This window comes from Crinia signifera, chromosome 9 (genome assembly GCF_055691185.1).
Source record: "Crinia signifera chromosome 9, ASM5569118v1, whole genome shotgun sequence".
NCBI lineage: Eukaryota > Metazoa > Chordata > Amphibia > Anura > Myobatrachidae > Crinia > Crinia signifera.
In genome coordinates this window covers 4291980-4312791 of record NC_139225.1, presented here as the reverse complement: position 1 = coordinate 4312791, position 20812 = coordinate 4291980, and the positions used below count along the sequence as shown (strand labels likewise).

The 20812-nt window shown below is 44.1% G+C and overlaps 1 protein-coding gene across 11 annotated transcripts in view; it reads left to right on the top strand.

Moving 5' to 3' along the window:
- The window catches only part of RALGDS (ral guanine nucleotide dissociation stimulator), a 125458-nt gene that overhangs the window by 79911 nt on the left and 24735 nt on the right, over positions 1 to 20812 (top strand). For 2 of the 11 annotated variants that reach the window (XM_083160941.1, XM_083160942.1), the window contains exon 1: positions 1972 to 2901. The exons of 6 other annotated variants lie outside the window; for them this stretch is intronic. In XM_083160941.1, coding sequence (XP_083017067.1) covers positions 2719 to 2901 — 183 coding nt within the window. In that variant the 5' untranslated portion in view covers positions 1972 to 2718. Of the gene's footprint in view, positions 1 to 1970; positions 2902 to 20812 lie in introns of those variants that run through there. 3 more of the 11 variants (XM_083160950.1, XM_083160944.1, XM_083160940.1) reach the window with 2 other exon arrangements.

Genomic DNA, 20812 nt, shown 5'->3' with positions numbered 1-20812 from the left:
TGCGAGAGGTGGCCTACGTTTGGGAGCACCTCCCCATGTTCTGGGAAAGTAGGTGTAGGCCAGTAGGGTTCAAGACTAAAGTTGGGTACACCCTAGATGATGATATTATCTTTTATGCTGATTCCGTGAGTCGGAATTACATAATTTTCATACAGTCTAGTGTGTGTGCACTGTCACTGACGACATGTACTCCCGCTCGTCATCAGCGGCATCCTTTGCCGTTGTGTACATGCAAAACGATGGAGTAAGTCACTAGCGGGGACCACATTGCCCTCACGCCATCGCTGCCATCATCACGTAATTTGGACCCGCCGTAAAATAGTTTGCGCCTCAGGCTCCGTATACCCCATCGAGTAGATTGTAGTCATAAATATTGGTTGCTGCGACATATTTACGAAAATAAAACATAATTTATTTGCGAATCTGAATGAATCACTGAGCAACCGCCAGCTTCAAATCCAATTGCAAACCACTTACCATTGAATGTTACATATGTTACATCTGCCCCACCTGCAGTGCGCATGATTTTGCCCATTTAAGAAGGAATATGCCTTTGCGAGTGAACCAGAATAAGGGCCAATATTTTCATGTGTTTTAAACGTTTTGTTTTCGCCCCTATTGCATATGTGAAAATATTATTAATTCTCGCTGCTGCTGAAGTATTATTATTCCTAGAAACATTTCCTGAAAACTTTACCTTAAAACATGAACTTGTCACAATTCCCAAGTATCGGTTATTCAGGGACAGGACCGCTTGCTAAAATATACAATACAGAACAAGGTAGGGATTATTAGAATGTAAGTTCTCATGAGCAGGGCCCTCTTACTCATGTGTTTTTCCTTTTCTTACTTGAACCATCTATGGTGGCACCAAATCTTGTGGTGTCCGGTCACCCTAATACTTATTGCAGAGTCCTCTGCTGATGCAGAGATGTTTATGAACCTTAAGGCCCCATACACTATGCGACTTCTCTGGTCAGAGGTCGGACCTGCAGATAGGGACAGAATTGAACGCAATACATTGCGGGTGCTAAAAATGTGCCGCTAGTGGATCTGATTCCGATGTACCTTATGTTCTGCAGTTCCGACCTCTGACTCTAGTCCGATGCTCACGGGACTGCGCATCTGACCGGATGTCATACGTATGCGATTTGAGCCGATTTCACGTGATTTCTCTGCCCGGTGCGCCAAAATCGGGCCCAAATCGCATAGTGTATGGGGGCCTTTATACTTCTCTATTGTATTCTACTGTAAGTCACGGTTTTGTTTATTCGTTTATGTACTCTGTAATTGGCCGCTGCGGATCCCTTCTGGTGCCATGTAAATAAAGGGTAATTAGGTACTTTCTTTGCGGCCACAGCTTACGCTACGGAACTTTTGTAGCGTTACCCGCACCACCCTGGGTCCACGCCACCCTCCTGGGTCCACGCCACCATCTATTACCTTTAGCAAAGTTGTAGCGAGCGGAGCGAGACACTGAGCCCGAAGCGTGGCGAGCGGACAATGGCGGTACTCTGAAAGCGGCTAACGTAACTGGTGTAAGCTGTGGCCGATACGATAAGGAAGCACCGATAATTATAATAAATGGATTACAATAAAAGCCTAGTATTTATTTAGAAACATTTATATGGCTGCAGCATATTCTGTTGTGCTGACAGATAAGTACAGATCAGTCTGGTGCCTGTGTCTGCAAATCAGGTCCTGCTGAGAACTAGCTGGACAGGTATCCCCCCAGGGTGGACATGTGTATTCTCCCCCCTCCCATTCAGAAGCCACCACAGTCCTGCCCTCCTCAGCCATGCAGGCTGCAGCTATGGCCGCCTCCCACCCAGTCCCTGATTATAGGTCCAGTGCGGGTTTTATCAGCAGCCCGGCAGCTTCTCTATATCTCGTTCCATATGCGAGGCTGACGTCAGCTGTGGAACGTCACGGTGTGGGCGTGGTCCGAGCTGCCAGTGTGAATGGCAAAGCAAAGCCCTGGAAAAGCCTTCACTACATACACACCGCACAGAGCAGGAGGAGGAGGAGGGCTGAGCCCGGCACCGGAGCACAGAGATAATCCGCGGGATCCCTGCTCCCTGTACAGCACACCAAGAGATCCCTGCTCCCTGTACAGCACACCAAAAGATCCCTGCTCCCTGTACAGCACAGAGGATGTCAGCACCAGGGATCACAGCTTCCTATACAAGACACTCAACACAGCACAGAGGATGTCAGCAGCAGTGATCACAGCTCCCTACTAACCACTCAGCACTGAGACCAGACAAGAGATCACAGATCCCTACAGATCACTCAGCACAGAGGATACAAGGACCAGGGATTAAAGATCCCTACAGATCACTCAGCACAGAGGACACCAGGACCAGGGATCCCAGATCCCTACAGATCACTCAGCACAGAGGATACCAGAACCAGGGATCCCAGATCCCTACGGATTACTCAGTACAGAGGGCACCAGTACCAGGATCACAGCTCCCTATAGATCAGTAACTACAGTGGCACAGCAGCACAGAGGACACCAGTACCAGGGTCACAGTGGTTCACACCACAGCTGATATTGGGGTCCTACTACTGGGGTTCCCATCCCCAGAGCCAGAATAGGGTATCACACCCCTATCAATCTCTCCCTAAAAGGGAGGGAGATTCCTAGAGCAGCCCTATACAAGGTTGAGCTCTACCCCTTGGAGATGTTGAACTGACAGTACCCCACTATTCCCCATGATCTACCTAATGTTGCTGGAGCCCCACCATGACAAGACCACCACCCCGGAGAAGATGTTTGATGGCTCCAGGAAGACCAGAAGCCTGTGGGATGGAGTAAAGCTGGAGGTGGCAGGGGACAGCAGCCCGGTGGTCCTGAGCAGCTTCACCCAGCTAGACCCTGACCTGCCCCCCCTGGAGGTGAGATCAAAGCTTTCATGTTTATGGAGGCTCTAGCACAGACCCTCCCCATGTCCTGTAACAATCACTGGCATCATTACAGAGATACAGTTGCATGAAGTACCATTAACCAGTTATGTGCTGTGGTGACATCCATACTGTGTACCAGGAGACCAGGTCTTGTTTGTATGTTGTCCAGTGTGTCAATGTAACAACTGTGTGTTTTGTTGCTTGAAGTGAGAGTGCATTGTTTGCCCTCTTTATCTGAAATGAGATACATGGTAAGTTGGGACTGGCTGACCCATTCTGTGCTGATAGCAAACCGGTTCCTCTAGTAGAGGGAAATGGTTAAAAAATTGCTACTTTCTTTGGTATAAAGAGATTTTTCCTTTTATATCGATCAAGTGTATTTGCATAGGTGTTATATTTTCACCCTTCCCCGCTTGACCCGTATGGTTTGTGTTGGCACTGGCATCTGATTGGGGGGGCACATTCTGGTGACAGATGGAATTGTAATCATTCAGTGGATTATGGAGAATGGAAAAACCACATCGATTTCACAGGGGTCGGTTTATTGGACGGCTTTGGCATCCAGAGACCTGGACTGTGAAATGGCTTTTGCTGATCAAAGAGAAGAGGGAGCAGACAGTATATTGTGCCAACTGTAGCGTTCCCATTGTGCCAACTGTAGCGTTCCCATTGTGCCAACTGTAGCGTTCCCATTGTGCCAACTGTAGCGTTCCCATTGTGCCAACTGTAGCATCCCATTGTGCCAACTGTAGCGTTCCCAAGTACAGCTATTTCCATGATAACACTGTAGCAAGTCCAGGGAATAATCTAAGATCATTGTAACTGGCGATCGGCACATCAGTAACGTTGTTCTGTCAATAATTGTGGTATAGACTGCACCAATCCTTTTGTGATAAATAAACATAAGTGCATTAACCTCGAATGAAAACCCTTGTATCGCCAAGCATAAATCTATATTATCATCATCATTTATTTATATGGCGCCACACGGGTTCTGCAGCGCCTGACAATACATAGATGTATTATTTATTTACAGTTTCTTATATAGCGCAGCAAATTCCGTTGCACTTTACAAAAGGAGACCGTGATAAAACAAACTGTGTAGTAACAAACCGACATGGAGGTAGGAGGGTCCTGCTCGCAAGCTTACAATACATAGATGAGCACAAGGCTAATTATTACAGGAACATGGAAAATAAAGCCGGTTGCATCAGGGGACAGGACACTGACAGAATGTATCTCTGCCACCCTGATCATTGTAAGAAAAGCACATAAGGAGAGAGGGCCCTGCTCACGTGAGCTTACAATCTATAGGTTTGTTGAAGTTTTCAGCCTGGGGGTCTGTGTTATATACAGCAGATCTAGGAAGGAAAATAGAGTAATTAAATCCTCTGTGACACTCCCTTCACGGATTTTGGCACTAGTGTTGGTGCCTGCTCAGGCAAATGTTTGTCCAGTAATGATTCTGGCCTGTGGCCATTATTGTGGGCTGTATACTGTGAGTGTGAAGAGAACTGCAGATACCCCAAGCTATGCTCTGCCTGCGTCCAGGCTCCCTGTTGGGACTTCATTCCATCTTAATTATATCTGCAGATTACCTCCAGGGAGGGGGGGAGGGGGTGCAGGGAATGCCATCAGCCTGGCACAATATGAAGTTCCGCTGGCTGGTCAATCAATGCCACATTTAATGTGCTGAGCCAGCCAACTCACATAGGAGAGAGAGGTTACTGGAATTGTTCAGGGGGGGGGGGGGGGGGGTTATGGGACTCCTATGATAACAAAGTTCTTCATACAGCTGAATATAATTTTCTCTTGCCTGGAATCGTATTTATACAACTTATTATAATGTTATTAGACATTGAGGATTTTCTTTTTCCCGCTAATATGTGTGTGGTCGGGACCAGCCGGCAATGTAAAGTCTTGTTGCTTTTTAATTGTACTAAATATTGCTGTATTTACTGTTTGGAATCTCTGTGCCTGAGGCAAAGAAGATCCGGCACTGGCAAGATATAACTCCACAGACGTCTATGTGATGTGATGCTATGTGTTTGTTCTGGAGAACAGAGGTTTTACCATTTGCATACCTCCCAGCATGCCCCTCTCCAGGAGGACACAATGCTTTGTTCCTGGGCTTCCCTGGTAATGTATGACTGCCAGCACCTGTGGTGACACCTTTCTTATCAGTTACCTAGCTCCCCACAGGTGCTGGCAATCCAACATTATCCATACCTCCCAGCATGCCCCTCTCCAGGAGGACACAATGCTCTGTTCCTGGACTTCCCTGGTAATGTATGATTGCCAGCACCTGTGGTGACACCTTTCTTATCAGTTACCTAGCTCCCCACAGGTGCTGGCAATCATACATTATCCATACCTCCCAGCATGCCCCTCTCCAGGAGGACACAGTGCTCTGCTCCTGGGCTTCCCTGGTAATGTAGGATTGCCATCACCTGTGGTGACACCTTTCTTATCAGTTACCTAGCTCCCCACAGGTGCTGGCAATCCTACATTATCCATACCTCCCAGCATGCCCCTCTCCAGGAGGACACAATGCTCTGTTCCTGGGCTTCCCTGGTAATGTAGGATTGCCAGCACCTGTGGTGACACCTTTCTTATCAGTTACCTAGCTCCTCACAGGTGCTGGCAATCCTACATTATCCATACCTCCCAGCATGCCCCTCTCCAGGAGGACACAGTGCTCTGCTCCTGGGCTTCCCTGGTAATGTAGGATTGCCATCACCTGTGGTGACACCTTATCAGTTACCTAGCTCCTCACAGGTGCTGGCAATCATACATTATCCATACCTCCCAGCATGCCCCTCTCCAGGAGGACACAATGCTCTGCTCCTGGGCTTCCCTGGTAATGTATGATTGCCAGCACCTGTGGTGACACCTTTCTTATTTGTTAACCTGTTCTAAACAGGTGATGACAATAAATGAAGAGGAAAGTCCAGTAGGGGAATAGCTTGTTGGCCATGTTGGGAGGTATGTATGTGTTTGCAATCTAGAGTCAATGTAGCAGTTCTCATCGTTATATGCTTTCGCGGAAAAATAACACAAAAAACAGGTCTAAAGCTGGACATACATAAGAACGACCTAAATACGATGCAGGTTGTATGATCGATGGATCGTATGTGCTTAAAACACATACAATCTGCTTACGACAGCAAGGCATCCCGACTGATCATTTTGTGCAGCATATATGGTCAGTGGAGCGACCTTTCGACCCGTGGGACCGCGCATCGTCATCGTACTGAAATCCAGCACACAATCGATCACATGATTGATTGTGGCGGCGGTTGATCGGACGTTTGGTCCGGAATTGTCTGACAGCTGGATTTGTTCTGTGACAGCTGCGTTAGCTGTGATAGTGCGCTATAGAATTAGGCCAACATTTCTGTATACAAGTTTTGTATTGTTTTTTTATCTCAATGACTAATATACTTCGCCGGCTGTCCGCCGCGATGCCAGCGCATATGTACTAACGGTGCGGTAACGGAGACCCCCCGCGATACCTGTACTGTGGTCTGCAGGAGGCTCTCCGTCTCCTCCCTGTCGCCTCCTGCTGCCTTCACGCTGGGGACAGCTAAGCAGGCTGTCCCAGCGCCTCCTCCTCCCCCCTGCAGCCGGAAGGACGTCTAGCTGCGTTGCTAGGGGGAGGAAGGGCTTACCTTCCGGGGTCCAGGAGGACCTGCAAGAAGGTAAGCCCAAGGGAGGGGGGAAGGGGGGGGGGGCGGCGGGGTTGCGGCGAGGCGGCGGGCGGTAAAAAGAAGCCCATAGGGTATCGCCACCTTTGGGTGGCGATACCCTGCCCGGCGAAATCCATGTGGCAGGGTAATAGTACATAGGAAAATGCGGTAAAACGGGCGTTTCGCCGCATTTTCCCTTTAGTACATCCCGCCCTAATAGGGCTTTGTGTACATTGGTGCTTGTAATGCAGCATGACTAGCGGTATATTCAGATATGATGCAGCGATGTTTAGGTACCTTGTACGTGTCCTCTATTGTATCCAGTTGTGAAGTCCCGTACACAAGGGGCAATGGGTTCTCCATGCTGAGCGATGCTGCTCGGCACAGATCGCTCAGCACACCGCGATGCACTAGATCTCTGGTGAGAGTACACTGGCGATGATTAGATTGCTGGTAATACCGGCAGATGAGTGGCGCCGTCCGGCGATGATGCGGCAGCGCGAATCAGTGCTCATCGCTGGCTCCAACACACTGGACGATGTTGAGCTGAAATCCGCTCAAACGACAAAACTGAGCTGATTTCCGTTGAACATCGCCCAGTGTGTATGGGCCTAGGATTGCAGATAGCGAGGGATAATGTTTCCTGCGTCTGTACAAACATTCCCGGCAAATATCGGATGGATCATTTGACATGTTGAAAATCTCTGTGCTGAAAAGCCACGAGCCATGATTGCGTCCTCTACAGAAATAATGGATTGCATTAAACGGATAAAGCAAGTACTTGCCGGAGGCGCTGTGCAGCTGTGTCACCAGTACATATAATATGCATGTTTTCATTTATCTAGATGTTTCTTTGTATAGGTCGGAGAACGTCGCTGTTTCCATGTCTGTCAGGGTCCGTAACACAATCATATTGGCATATATATATATATATATATATATATATATATATATATATATATATATATCTCTTTTGAAAGTATTAATATTTTCAGATTGTATGTATCCTGGACACAGAGAGGTTAACATGGCAGAGAAAGCAGAGGGGGTTTTTGTTTATACTCTGTTGGGTTCAAAGGGAGGGGATAATGTTTGTGGTCTTCCCCTTAACCCTCTTACCCACCCCCTACAAATCACATGGCGCTGCTAATGCTTTGCAGATGCTGGCTCCTTATTATCTGCCTCAACAAATTCCTCTGCATCCTTTCTCTGGGATACAGGAATGGGAGAGCTGAGGCCTTTCCTGGTGACGGCGATATGATTTATCTGCAGTGGACGAGAAGGAGATATGGGGGCACAAATCTACACAAACTATACCGAAACATTCACAGTGCATTAACATCACTGAGCTGCGAGGCATAGTCTGCCTTGTTCCCCAGTGTGGTAGAGGCTAAAGGTGCATACCATCGATATATCTGTGAACATCGTCGCTCACAGATATCTAGCAATATATATAAAGATATATTGGCAGATTGTGTGTGTGTGTGTGTGTGTGTGTGTGTATGGGTGAGGGGTAGATTTATTAAGCTCAGTGAAGTCATAAAGTGTCTGGTTTTTATCACCGGCCAATCAGCTCCCAACTGTCACTTTTCAAACCAAGTCTGTAACTTCACAGTTAAGAGCTGATTGGCCGGTGATAAAAACCAGACACTCTATCACTACACCGAGACTAATAAATCTGCCCCTGATTGTCCAGTTATAAAGTACCAGGCACTTTATCACTTCTCCTCCCTTATCACTGCCTCATAGATCTGCCCCCGAGGGGTAGGTCCATGGAGAAGTGACCCATGGCAACCAATCAGCTGCTCTGTATAATTTTATGTATGCAAATTATAGATGTCACTTCTGTGCTGATTGGTTGCCATGGGTTACCTCTCCTCCCTGATTACTGCTTCATACATCTACCCATAAGGAACCAATAGGGTTTGAGGTAACAATATGATAATAAATGGGCCCAGCTGTCGCAGAGCCTATGGTGGGACTGATGTTGTGGTGCAAAAGAAAACTTGCAAAATGGACCAGGACGTCTGTCATATTTCTGTGTCATGTACGGCATATTATCAGCCTTAATTATCAATAATCGTGTATTCTTTAGTTTCCTTCCTTTGTTGCCACAGCGACTCCACCCTCCATTAGCGCACATCCTATTGTTGCCATACATTGTCTAATTATAGATACCTGTCAATTACATATTACATTTTCTACATTTTTGTTTCTTATGTAAAGGGAGAACCCAGGCTGGGTGTGACCTCTTATTCTGTATTATTCCCCAGCAGCTGCGTCTTATTTTTTATTGCTTATTTACGTCAGTAGAAGTTCTGTCCAGAATAATCTCTCCCAGACAAAATACATGTGATACATTACCACAGTGGGAAAGGCCTGAAGTGTCTCCACTATCTCCATGTTGTAATAAATGACATTACGGGATCTTTATCCGATTACATGGCCGCAAAACTCCTGTTAACTTATTAAAAACGATACATCGTATGCGAAAAGGCTGCGTACGGTGTATCGTATGCAGGCCTGCCACCTGGGAGGTTTCTGGGTCGCCTCCCCATCGACACCGATATCTGACAGGGACCTGGCATTGATGAGTGCATACACTCTTGCCGATGGGAGTGACGGCGTGGTGAGCGACGGTCTTGCTACAGATGCAGCAGGATCGTCGTTACCGAGGACTCCCTCATGCGAACACGATAAGGGAGGGGGCAGCGGCATCGTTAATGTTCCGGAGTATACACACTTTGTAAACAATATCGCTCATAAAGCACTTTCTGACCAATATCGTGAACAACATCGCCTAGTGTGTATGGGGCTGGCGGAAACAACACGCTTTACAATAGATTGCTAGCTCCTTGGCAACAACGTTACGAGTTTAGTACAGCGCATCTGTTTTTGATTTGCTGATCAGATTAATATGTGTCATGTCATGGACGCCGTGTCATCTTCCTGTGTTTTATTATTGATTTGATCAGGCCATTGTTACATGAACAACATCACATTGTGTGTTTGTTGTATCACCTGCACAATAAGTGCCTTCATCATCCTCACACCCTGTAAATTGTCATTGTGTTCAGGACTTGATCACATTTCCTAAGCTTATGATGCCTATTAGCTGGTATTGTGGCGGTAGGAGTGCGGAGGTGCACAAATCCTGTTATTTGTGTCAATGATAGTGTGTTTGTGTCACGGAACGTAAGACAATGTGGGATGGACGCTATTATTTTGTTAGTGGAAATACAGATAATGCTGAGATTTTATCATACTGTTTCTTTAAACCATGATACTCATGAATTAAGCCCACGATACACTACGAATGCATTGGGGGCAATCCTATGTTAAAAAATCTTGACCACCCCCCACCCTCCCATGTTGGCTCGGCCATGTCAGGCTATATTGTTCCCAAATCTATGGGGGGGGGGGGCTTGATATATCTGGCCCTCAGTGCCCGATTTGGAAACTGATCCAAGATTAGCTTTGGGGTGGCCAGCATTGTTCCAAATCCATCAAGACAAATTTTGTGTGTGCGATGAAAGTTAAAGGTACTGAATGCTCAAAAATTAGTTTTTCATTATTATTTAACTATTCGTTTTGTGATAAAACTCATGCCCAGCCAGGCCCCCAAAGGGATAATGCAGCCTGTCCTTAATTAGACCCATGGCCACAGATTTGACAGATCTGCATGTCCCTGATAGTGATTGGGTGAAAAATTGTCCAGAAACGGGTAGCGCAGGACAACAACCAAATCATTTTTCTCCTTATCTGTGTTAGAGTTTAATGTTTGCCTTGTGTAACCTGTAACCTACCATTATACCTTATCTTGCTTTCAAAATAACGATTCTGTGTGAATGGGAAGTATGCCACAGGTTAAATTACTACGGTGCATTTTTGTCTAAGTCCGTCTTTTTGACCTTAGAAATGCACAGAAAGGGAAAGCATTAAGTGTTTCTGTGAATATCCCTTTTTTTTTTTTTGGCTGCTGTTTAAATGTTCTGGTAAGGGCAGCGTTCTAAGAGGTAAATTGTTTTGCAGAAAGCAGCATTAAATAACCATACGATATAATTAAATAACCATATGATATACTGGTATCGTACGCCTTCCTTGCTTTATTTTATTTCCATGTCTAAAATTAATTTTATTATTCCTGGCCGGGTCTTCTAACCATCTGCGGATTCCTGTGGCTCCCCGGGATGATCGGCTGTTATACAGGGGGAAGAAAAGCCTGTAAAAATGTAATATCACCCCCCCCCCCCCCCCCCCGACTGTTCTTGAATTATAATTGCATAAGCAGCAATTCCTGTACCAGTAATTTTTTTAGAAGGATTACTTCATTGTTTGCATCCTAATACTGCTTAGATCAGATTTGCCGTCTTTATCCATACATTGTTTGTATTATATGTTCTCTCTCGTCAACAAGAACAGTGCTGGTGGTGTAATGGTTAGGGTTACTGAGTCACATGACCCTCGCGTGTGACCGTGTACATGGGCAGAGTGTAGACTAGATGGGCCGAGTGGTTCTTATCGGCCACTGAAATTCTAAGTCAACTGAACACAATATAGATCAGGGACAGGAACCTTTGGCCCTCCAGCTGTTTTTGAACTACACATCCCAGCATGCTCGGCTACAGTTTTCCTATTTGGCCATGCTAAAACTGTTGCAGGGCATGCTGGGATGTTTACGTTTAACAACAGCTGGAGGGCCAAAGGTTCCCCGTTCCTGATACAGATGAAGGTTTAGCTGGTTTACAGCATGCAAATGGATGATTAGAACCACTGGACGTAGATGGTGAATTTGTTTTTCTGTAGCGGGGTGTTTACACCACTACAAAAGACAGTGACTTATTTTTGTACTGTGGACGAAATTAGAGAAATGTGATGTTACCCCTAGCAGCAAGCAATCAGATGTTGTGTTTGATCATCCCAATGTACGTCAAGCTAATTAAAGCAATTATCACATGGGTTGTTATGCATGCTGTGTTTACTAACTAATAAAAGAATGCTTGGTGGCCAGCACAGTGGCTAACCATGCTGGAGTTGTGGGTTATGTGTGGAGTTTATATGTTCTCCCGCATTTGCTTGCATTTTCCAGTTCTCTCAGATACTTTACTGTACAATCTCAGAAGCTGATTGGTTGGTACTCTCTCCAAGGATCGATATATTTCCCTACTTTGCCTCTCTATTTATTGCTTATTAATCTGTTATTTCTACCTTGCTTTTGCTTTATGAGGGCAGATGCGGCTCTCTGTATTTTTGCTTTTCTCTCGCAATAGCCGAGGAACTGAGCGATCTTGTTTCCACACTGCCTTTGATGGCGCTGGGAAGCAGATGCTTGGCCTGGAGCTGTGACAGACCTGGAAAGAATTTCATTTTTCCTTTGCTACAGGTGTAATAACACGGCAGAAGCTGTGAAGATTGGTACCCTGGGGATCTCGATATTTTTTTTTTAACCACTTGTAACCGCCTTTAGCTCCTTTGCTGTAAAGAGAGAACTTTACCTCGATTATCATCCGATTCCGACAAATCGGATGAAAAATGTAAGATCGCATGTGTTTCACCTCAGTTTCCGGTCTGATGCGCGGTCCCGTGTGCATCAGATCAGAGCCAGACATCGCTCCTCTCTGAGAAGTCGCATAGTGCAGACTGCTCCGATATATCAACGTAATAACATTTTTAATAGCTTTGCCGGGATTGGAATTTGCGTTGCCCAAATGGCAGCGGGCATTATTCTTTAGCATGTCCATCGGGCAGTTGCTCCTGAGATTCCTATTTCTTCCCAATTTACCTGCACATCTTAAGCACAATCAATGCTACAGTATACATTATGTATAAGATCAGACATACTTCTGGGCAGTCTGCATCATTACATTGTTATACTGTGGTAAAGTAATAAGAAAGGGACAGCTCGAAGCTATAATGTAATCTAGGTCCCGGCCTTGATGATTCAGTGATCAATACTCTCTATTATAGAAAATCTTTGCCATCTAGATATATATATATATATATATATATATATATATATATATATATATATATATATATATATATATATTTTTAATGGGTCAGTGCCCCAAGCGTGTTTTTTCACTGTGCCCTTGTCATCTGCCCCCAATTCTCAGCAGCCGGTGTGCAGAAATGTTTGGTATTCCCAAAAGTGCTGCACTAGTCCCACAGCCTTACTGTAACTTCCCTAAATGTAGTTTCACTCTTCCTCCTGTGGTTAGTGGAGGAATTGGTTGCTGAGTGATCAGTAAAACAAACAATTAAGTGATATATATATATATATATATTATAGAGAAAGAGAGAGAAACAAAATGCACATTTTGCGTCATTGCACTTAAGGAAGCCATTTTATATAAATGTAAAATGGCGGGTTTATCAGGATTTACAGTGGCGCACATCCTTGTATTTTGACCTGTGGAATATTTCAATTTTGTTATTTGGCGAATCTTGAAAAGGAGCAATTACCTATCGGAGTATTCATTCTTTTACTCTGCCCTCTTCTCTGTCCTTACATCTTCGCATGGCAAACCGTGTCATTTCCCCAGAGGAATGGATATAAACGGCATCTCTCACAGGATTTCAGTACATCATTCACCAATGCCCTCGCCTGCGCCGGCAACTTTTTTTTTTTTTTTTTTAGTTCATATAGGAAACTACGTTCGATCATATTGTGGCTATAGATGTTTTTACCTACATTTTCTTAGGCTAGCGACATACAGAATTTGTATTTGAAAAAAAAAGTTTCAAATCCTTACACCAGGGGTTCCCAATCTTTTTCTAATCACGGCACCCTAGAGTATCAGAATTTTTCCAAGGCACCCCTAGGCCCCAAAAAATATATAATCAAATTAAGTAGATTGTGTTTATATGTGCTTTTTAGGGTCAGTTATGTGGTAAAGGGCAGGATTTGGTTCTGATTGTACACATATTATGATTGGCAGCCACTAGCACTGGTTTTGTCCAGAAATAATTGATCATAAATAATTTGAATTGGTCCTGGACGACCAACCGAGGCACCCCTGCAAGTGTCCCGAGGCACCCCAGGGAGCCTAGGCACACAGTTTGGGAACCACTGCCTTACACTAATTTTTAGAATCAAGATGACACTGTAGGTAACCATGTACAAAAGATTGGTACAATGGTCGCACAAATGGTTGTCACTTTTTTTTGTGTGGGTCTTCCCGTTTTCCCCAACATTTTTCTATTTTCATTTGCTATCCATGTGGACATCTATTGGGAATAGTAACCTCTGACTAGGGAAGCAGGCCACCTTCCCCAAACTGTGGCCAGGGTCCACGTTTGTACTGATGGTAGTCACAGAACATAAAATATACAAGATCTGTCAAAAAAAAAAAAGGTTGAGCAATTTTCCTTTTTTTGTTGCTCGTTGTCATATCAAACTGTTCATCGTGTCGACTTAACCGTTCGAGCGCCAACATCTCTGTGAGATATGTACAAAATATCTGCTAAAAGTCCCAGCGTCGCTCACCCTGATTTCTAGAAACAAATGGCAGAATTAAAGTTATTAGGGGGGATAGTGTATTATGAAAATATTTTCAACAGCTTTAACTGTGGTGTTCGTTTTAAGTTTTGCCAACAAGAATATTTTTCACCTCAGTTTAATATGCAATGAAGGAGTCTAGGCATTGTTTTGCGATATATATATATATATATATATATATATATATATATATATATATATATATATATATATATATATATATATATATATATATATATATATATATATATATATATATATATATATATATATATATATATATATATATATATATATATATATATATAATTTTCTAGTCATAATAGATGTAGGAATATAATGGTTCAGTGAACACGATGCTGTTTTGGTCGTGCTGTTTTATGAATACAGGTTACATATGCAGTAAGGCATCACCGTCGCCTCGGCTATTGTTTGCGTGGCTGTCTGGGCTACAGGTCACTAAGCACCTGCACTTCTGTCTTTTTCCAGGATGTTAGGTAGGGCAGGAGCAAGGCAGCGTGGGTAATCTGGAACGCAGTACAGGGAGGTGAGAATTGCCGCTCGCAGATTGCTCTTCCAGACATAGGTCATGTGTGTTTGTTTGCAATCCCTTCTTTAATGCTACCAGATATACTATGTATGTATGCCCTGGTTTGTGTACTGCTCCTTGCATACTCCATTACCTTCACAAATGGCTGACATTGAGTCCATCACCTACACATAATGCAGGCAGCCATTTTAAAGGCAGAAGCCATTATTCCATGTTTATACTCACTAGGATCTAATTATTGCAATGTATGTAGTGTTGGCAAGATGGCTGCCTCGCCTTTTGTGTGTGGGCTGAGTAATCCCTGGAACTGATGTTACTGTGTGCACCTTTCATCTTGTACTTCATATTTTGTGTTCAGACCATTAGAGTGTGTCTAATATGGCTGCTTCCTTGTGAAATGTGTTTTTGAGTCATTTTTGAATAAAGCGTTATATAAACAGTACTTCACAAATGGATAGGCCGCTTCCAATATAGGTAATAAGTCAATGTGGAGTGGGATGTATCAAGCATTGGCGAAAGATAAAGTTAATTGGTTGCTCTGGGCAACTATTCAGAACTGTCATTTCAAAGACTGTAAAAGACTCTGGATAATTGAAAGCAGCTGATTGGCTGCTAGGAGCAACTCTACTTTATCTCTTTCCGAGGATTGATATATCTCCCCATTGATGTCCTACCGAATAGTCGTTATTAGAGATAAATGACTCTCCGTGGTTATAGAATCGTTTGTTTCCTATCCTGTCATTCGGTGTATTTCCACATTCAGTATTAAGGGAGCCATTGTTATTATGGGTATCTGGCCCCCGTGGACAGGGGAACCCATCCGTGTAATTCCAGACTGCTCTTCCCAGAAAGACCATTCGTAACAGAATAAGGGATTCTCTCCGGCCACCCAGCCATTGTCGCTGACGTGAAAAGCCCCTTTTTTACCCATTCATAGCCAAGGCCGGTTTCAGTCTTAAAGTAGAAAAAAAAACATCCCGTTTCCCATTGTAAAGCACTCTAAATTATGTCTGCTCCAGCTGTTTAGTGGGTCAATTTAGCAGTGTCCCAGTGTGAGAGCATGAAGGACAATTTCTACATATACCACATACCATCTATATGTCTAGTGTCTGATCGTGTGTCTCCGAAACACTGCCATCTGTTGGCAGCGAGTGAAACTACATCTCTTCTCTCTCACACATGCACAAACACAGAGGTTATCACAAGTTAGCAGACTAGCTTTCGAAGCATTTACTTCAAGCGGGTTTACTAGTAAAATATAATATATAATTATCTGGTCATTACTTGTGTTCTTAAACTGCTGTTTTAAACATGAAATGCATGATTACAATATATTTTCCACAATAATTTCTCTATGTGAATATGCAGAAACTGTACTTAATTGTAATTTGATTTCACTATGACCTTGTATATCTGCATTTGAAGCCGATAATGAATGCTAGTAATAATATACTATAGCGTTCTCACCTCAGTCACTCATTCGGCCTTGTATCTGAGGTAATTTACTCTCCTTGGCTTGTATCGCTCTGTGGTGCGCTGTGTGCTCGGCCCTTGACAGTGCGGCAGCTACAGTAATGATGGGTGCGGCATTGTATTTGCTCAGCATTTAAGCATGATATATGTATTATTAAACACAATAGATAAACCGGAAAGCAGGACACTTCAGATGCACATTGGCATAACATGAGAGCATCCAGGTGTTCTGTCTATCCTGTGATTTCCTGAGTAATACAGTGATGAAAGGTGAGGGAGCCATGAAAAGGAGGGAGCCATTTTGTATTGATAATTTTATACAGTGCCTACTGCATATGGGCCATAGGGTCGACACACCTAAGGTTGACATGCATTCGGTGACCACTAAGGGTCGACACCTGAAAAGGTTGACAGGGTCATTAGGTGACACAAGCATTATGTTAATGTAGGGAAGGTCGACAGTCAAAAGGTCAACATGGTTTTTTGTTTTGCACTTTTTTTTCTTTTCCCGAACGTCGACACAGTCGACATGGACACCGTATCAGTGCACCGCCTCCCCTTGCATGGCTCGTTGCCCTCACCCTGAGTCATGCACGCTGCCTTGCTACGCTCAGTACAATATTCTATTCTCCACGCCCTAGTGGATGGTAGGGCATGGAATACCGCCTGTCGGCATATGTTGGTGAAAAAAACATGTCGACTTAAGGCAATGTTGACCTTCAGTGGTCAACCCAATGCATGTTGTGTCGACCTAACGACAGAATACCAAAATCAAAGCATGGCCTCCACAGGAAACAAATTCCGCCACTCGATGTGTGGATTTTTTAAATTCAGATTGCAAGTTAGAATGCCATTTACCATTACTAGATGTCTCCATTCACCATATAATATTCTCATTCACCTTTTTGTAAACTCGTACCTGCTTTGTTGTGGCTTTGAAGGTTGGTTTGTAGGTTATACCCCCTTCCCACTGCCACTAAAACCCAGGTTATTGCCGTTATAAACCGGGATGTCACTCTGTGGAAAAGGGTCCAAAAAAAACTCCTGGTCCAGTGACAGGGGGGGTCCTACCTAGGTAGTGACCAAGATCGGACATCAAGAAGGACCGCGGTTATGGGGCACTGTAACAGCTTGGAGATTGGGTAAAAATAATGGAACGGTGTCTGTAAATCTGGTTGCTATGGCAACACTTTCATTTTTATTTTTTAGAAGTCTTCGTTACTCTACTCGCAGGCCAGTTTTTCTTTTTTAACTTTTGCAAAAAATGGAAATCATCCCTCCCCTTTAGGCTATGCGTGCCCAGAGTGGACACTTGCCAAATGCTTGGGACGATATTGTATTTTTATCCAGCATACAATGGATTATAGAGAATTTTGTTTTCTTTTTCTTGTAATTGTATTTCTAAGAAACAATGGCCGGTCTTTGAGAAATTTCCCAAATCAGAACAGTCTGTCTCCTGCTAAAGCTAAGAGGTTTAGATTAATCCGCTGCTGAGCTCTTGGCTCCGTTTGTGGCGCTGTCACAAGATCCGCGGGTGGCTAACGATCCCAAGTGATGCCGATATAATAGGATAAACGCCTGTAAACAAAATATCATTGCGACATTGAAAAAAAAATAATTGTGAAAAACCCTCCGCTCACTGTGACCACTGCATACATACGACATATTCGCAGCATCGTGGCTTCGTCTGGGGACGATTTGCTTTGTTAGGCAAGTAGTAAATAATTATAATAAGGACTAGTAATCCCTACTTTTTGCTGAATAAGGACCGGTTTATTCTTAGTATCCTCTCCCAGTTTTGTTTATCGCCATGACTCATGTACTGTCTTCACCAAGATGTTATGTGGCTGGTTACCATACCATACAAAGGTCAGGTCCTCCCGAAATAATGGCTTATAGTGACCGCATAGGGCAACAACAAAGGTACGCTCTCTCCTCGCTTTGTTTCGTTTTGTGCTGTGACTACGCGGATTTGTATTGTCGCAGAATGACCGTTCTGGTAACCTGACCACTGTATTGTGTTCTAACATGGGGAGGTGGGATAGTTCTGAGTCACGTGACCTTTTTTGTATTCATTCATTTCTTTCTTTCGTACACATGGACTTTATCCTTTATGAGTTTAATGCACAGTCTCATTGATGGTTCAGCAAGAAAAACAAAAATAACGCCAGGAGCTTCATATACAGCCACCTTCTAAATAGAGTGACATTACTTTGCCTAAGCACCGATTCTCCGTAAAATACAATGGAAAGGGAAACAAATACCCCTTTCAAATTGCATATACCAGGATATTGCATGTGAATGTACAGTAACCCAGGTATTGGCTGAGTATGAAAGGGTCCAGTTGAAATAACCCGCGTTGAGCGACCCAGCATTTAAACCCGGCTAGTGACCAATGTTGAACCCAGGGTCATCACAGGTCACGGTGCAGTGTGAATAGGTTACCCGGGCAATGGGACCCCATAGTAAACCCTTTGCTTGGAGGAGATGATCTCCAAACTCTACTGGGCCAGGGACTGCTGTGAATGGCCAAATATTCTCTGTACAGCGCTGCAGAATATGTGTGCACTATATACATAGCTGGTAACAAATATTATCTGTACAGTGCTGCAGAATATGTGTGCACTATATAATAACTGGTAATAATAATCTCTGTACAGCGCTGCGGAATATGTGTGCACTATATAATAACTGGTAATAATAATCTCTGTACAGCGCTGCGGAATATGTGTGCACTATATAATAACTGGTAATAATAATCTCTGTACAGCGCTGCGGAATATGTGCATACATCCCAACTTCTGTCCGTATGAAATAGGGACACTCGCGCGGCCGAAAAGGGGGCGGGGCGTATGCAAATGAGGGCGCAGCTTATGCAAATTAGCCGCAACCTCATTTTCATACGATAATAGACGCTGTGCTCATGCGCACAGCGTCTATTCTACTAGATTGGGGGTCTCCCAACTGTCACTCCCCCGCAGCGGGACAATGCCTGCCGCGGGTGGGACAGCGGGACAGGACCCGAAAATCGGGACTGTCCCTCTAAAATCGTGACAGTTGGGAGGTATGTATGTGTGTGCTATATAATAACTGGTAATAATAGTCTCTGTACAGCGCTGCGGAATATGTGTGTGCTATATAATAACTGGTAATAATAGTCTCTGTACAGCGCTGCGGAATATGTGTGCACTATATAATAACTGGTAATAATAATCTCTGTACAGCGCTGCGGAATATGTGTGCGCTATATAATAAATGGTAATAATAGTCTCTGTACAGCGCTGCGGAATATGTGTGTGCTATATAATAACTGGTAATAATATTCTCTGTACAGCGCTGCAGAATATGTGTGCACTATATACATAGCTGGTAACAAATATTATCTGTACAGCGCTGCAGAATATGTGTGCACTATATAATAACTGGTAATAATATTCTCTGTACAGCGCTGCGGAATATGTGTGCACTATATAATAACTGGTAATAATAATCTCTGTACAGCGCTGCGGAATATGTGTGCACTATATAATAACTGGTAATAATAATCTCTGTACAGCGCTGCGGAATATGTGTGCACTATATACATAGCTGGTAACAAATATTATCTGTACAGCGCTGCAGAATATGTGTGCACTATATACATAGCTGGTAACAAATATTATCTGTACAGCGCTGCAGAATATGTGTGCACTATATACATAGCTGGTAATAAATATTACCTGTACAGCGCTGCGGAATATGTGTGCACTATATACGTAGCTGGTAATAATATCTGTACAGCGCTGTGGAATATGTGTGCGCTATATAATATAACTGATAATAATAGTCTCTGTACAGCGCTGCGGAATATGTGTGCGCTATATACATAGCTGGTAATAAATATTAGTACATATGTGATTAGTATGGATGCGATGTGTGGTGGGCTGTACTGCTGGGAACAATAAGTACGCAGTATGCAGGTCGACCGTAACCGTACAGTTGTAAATATCTTGGATTACAGTGTACACCATGCAGAGGAGACCCTCTCTCTCTCCAAGACTTGATACATTACCCCCTTCTGGGTGCTAAAACTGTGTCAAGGCATGCTGGAATGTGTAGTTTCACAACAGCTGGAGGGCCGCAGGTTGGACATGCCTGCCGTAGGGCATGGGATGATGGGAGTCACACATTAGTCCCTGTACCTGTCAGCCACCGCAGTGGGAGGATGACACATTAGTCCCTGTACCTGTCAGCCACAGCAGTGGGAGGATGACACATTAGTCCCGGTCCCTGTCAGCCACAGCAGTGTGAGGATGACACATTAGTCCCGGTCCCTGTCAGCCACAGCAGTGGGAGGATAACACGTTAGTCCCGGTCCCTGTCAGCCACAGCAGTGAGGAATTGTCTGTGGTTGGTTTTATGCAGCATGCGCTGTGTTTGCTGAAGGGGGCGAGCAGCCTGTGGTAGATGTAGTGTTTGTATACAGCGTGTTGCCGGGTCAGATTGCCACAAGCTGCTTGCACCTGTTCATATGGTTCCCAGGATTCACCAACAACGCTCTGCCATCCTCTGGGAGTTGTAGTTAAAGAGGGTCACAATGTATATACAGTGTCATGTGTATATGTCCTGTGCCACATGTACAGTCTGCCAAAATTCGTTCAGTTCAGATGCGTTTTTCATGTATTTTTTTTTTCTTATAAATCAGTACAT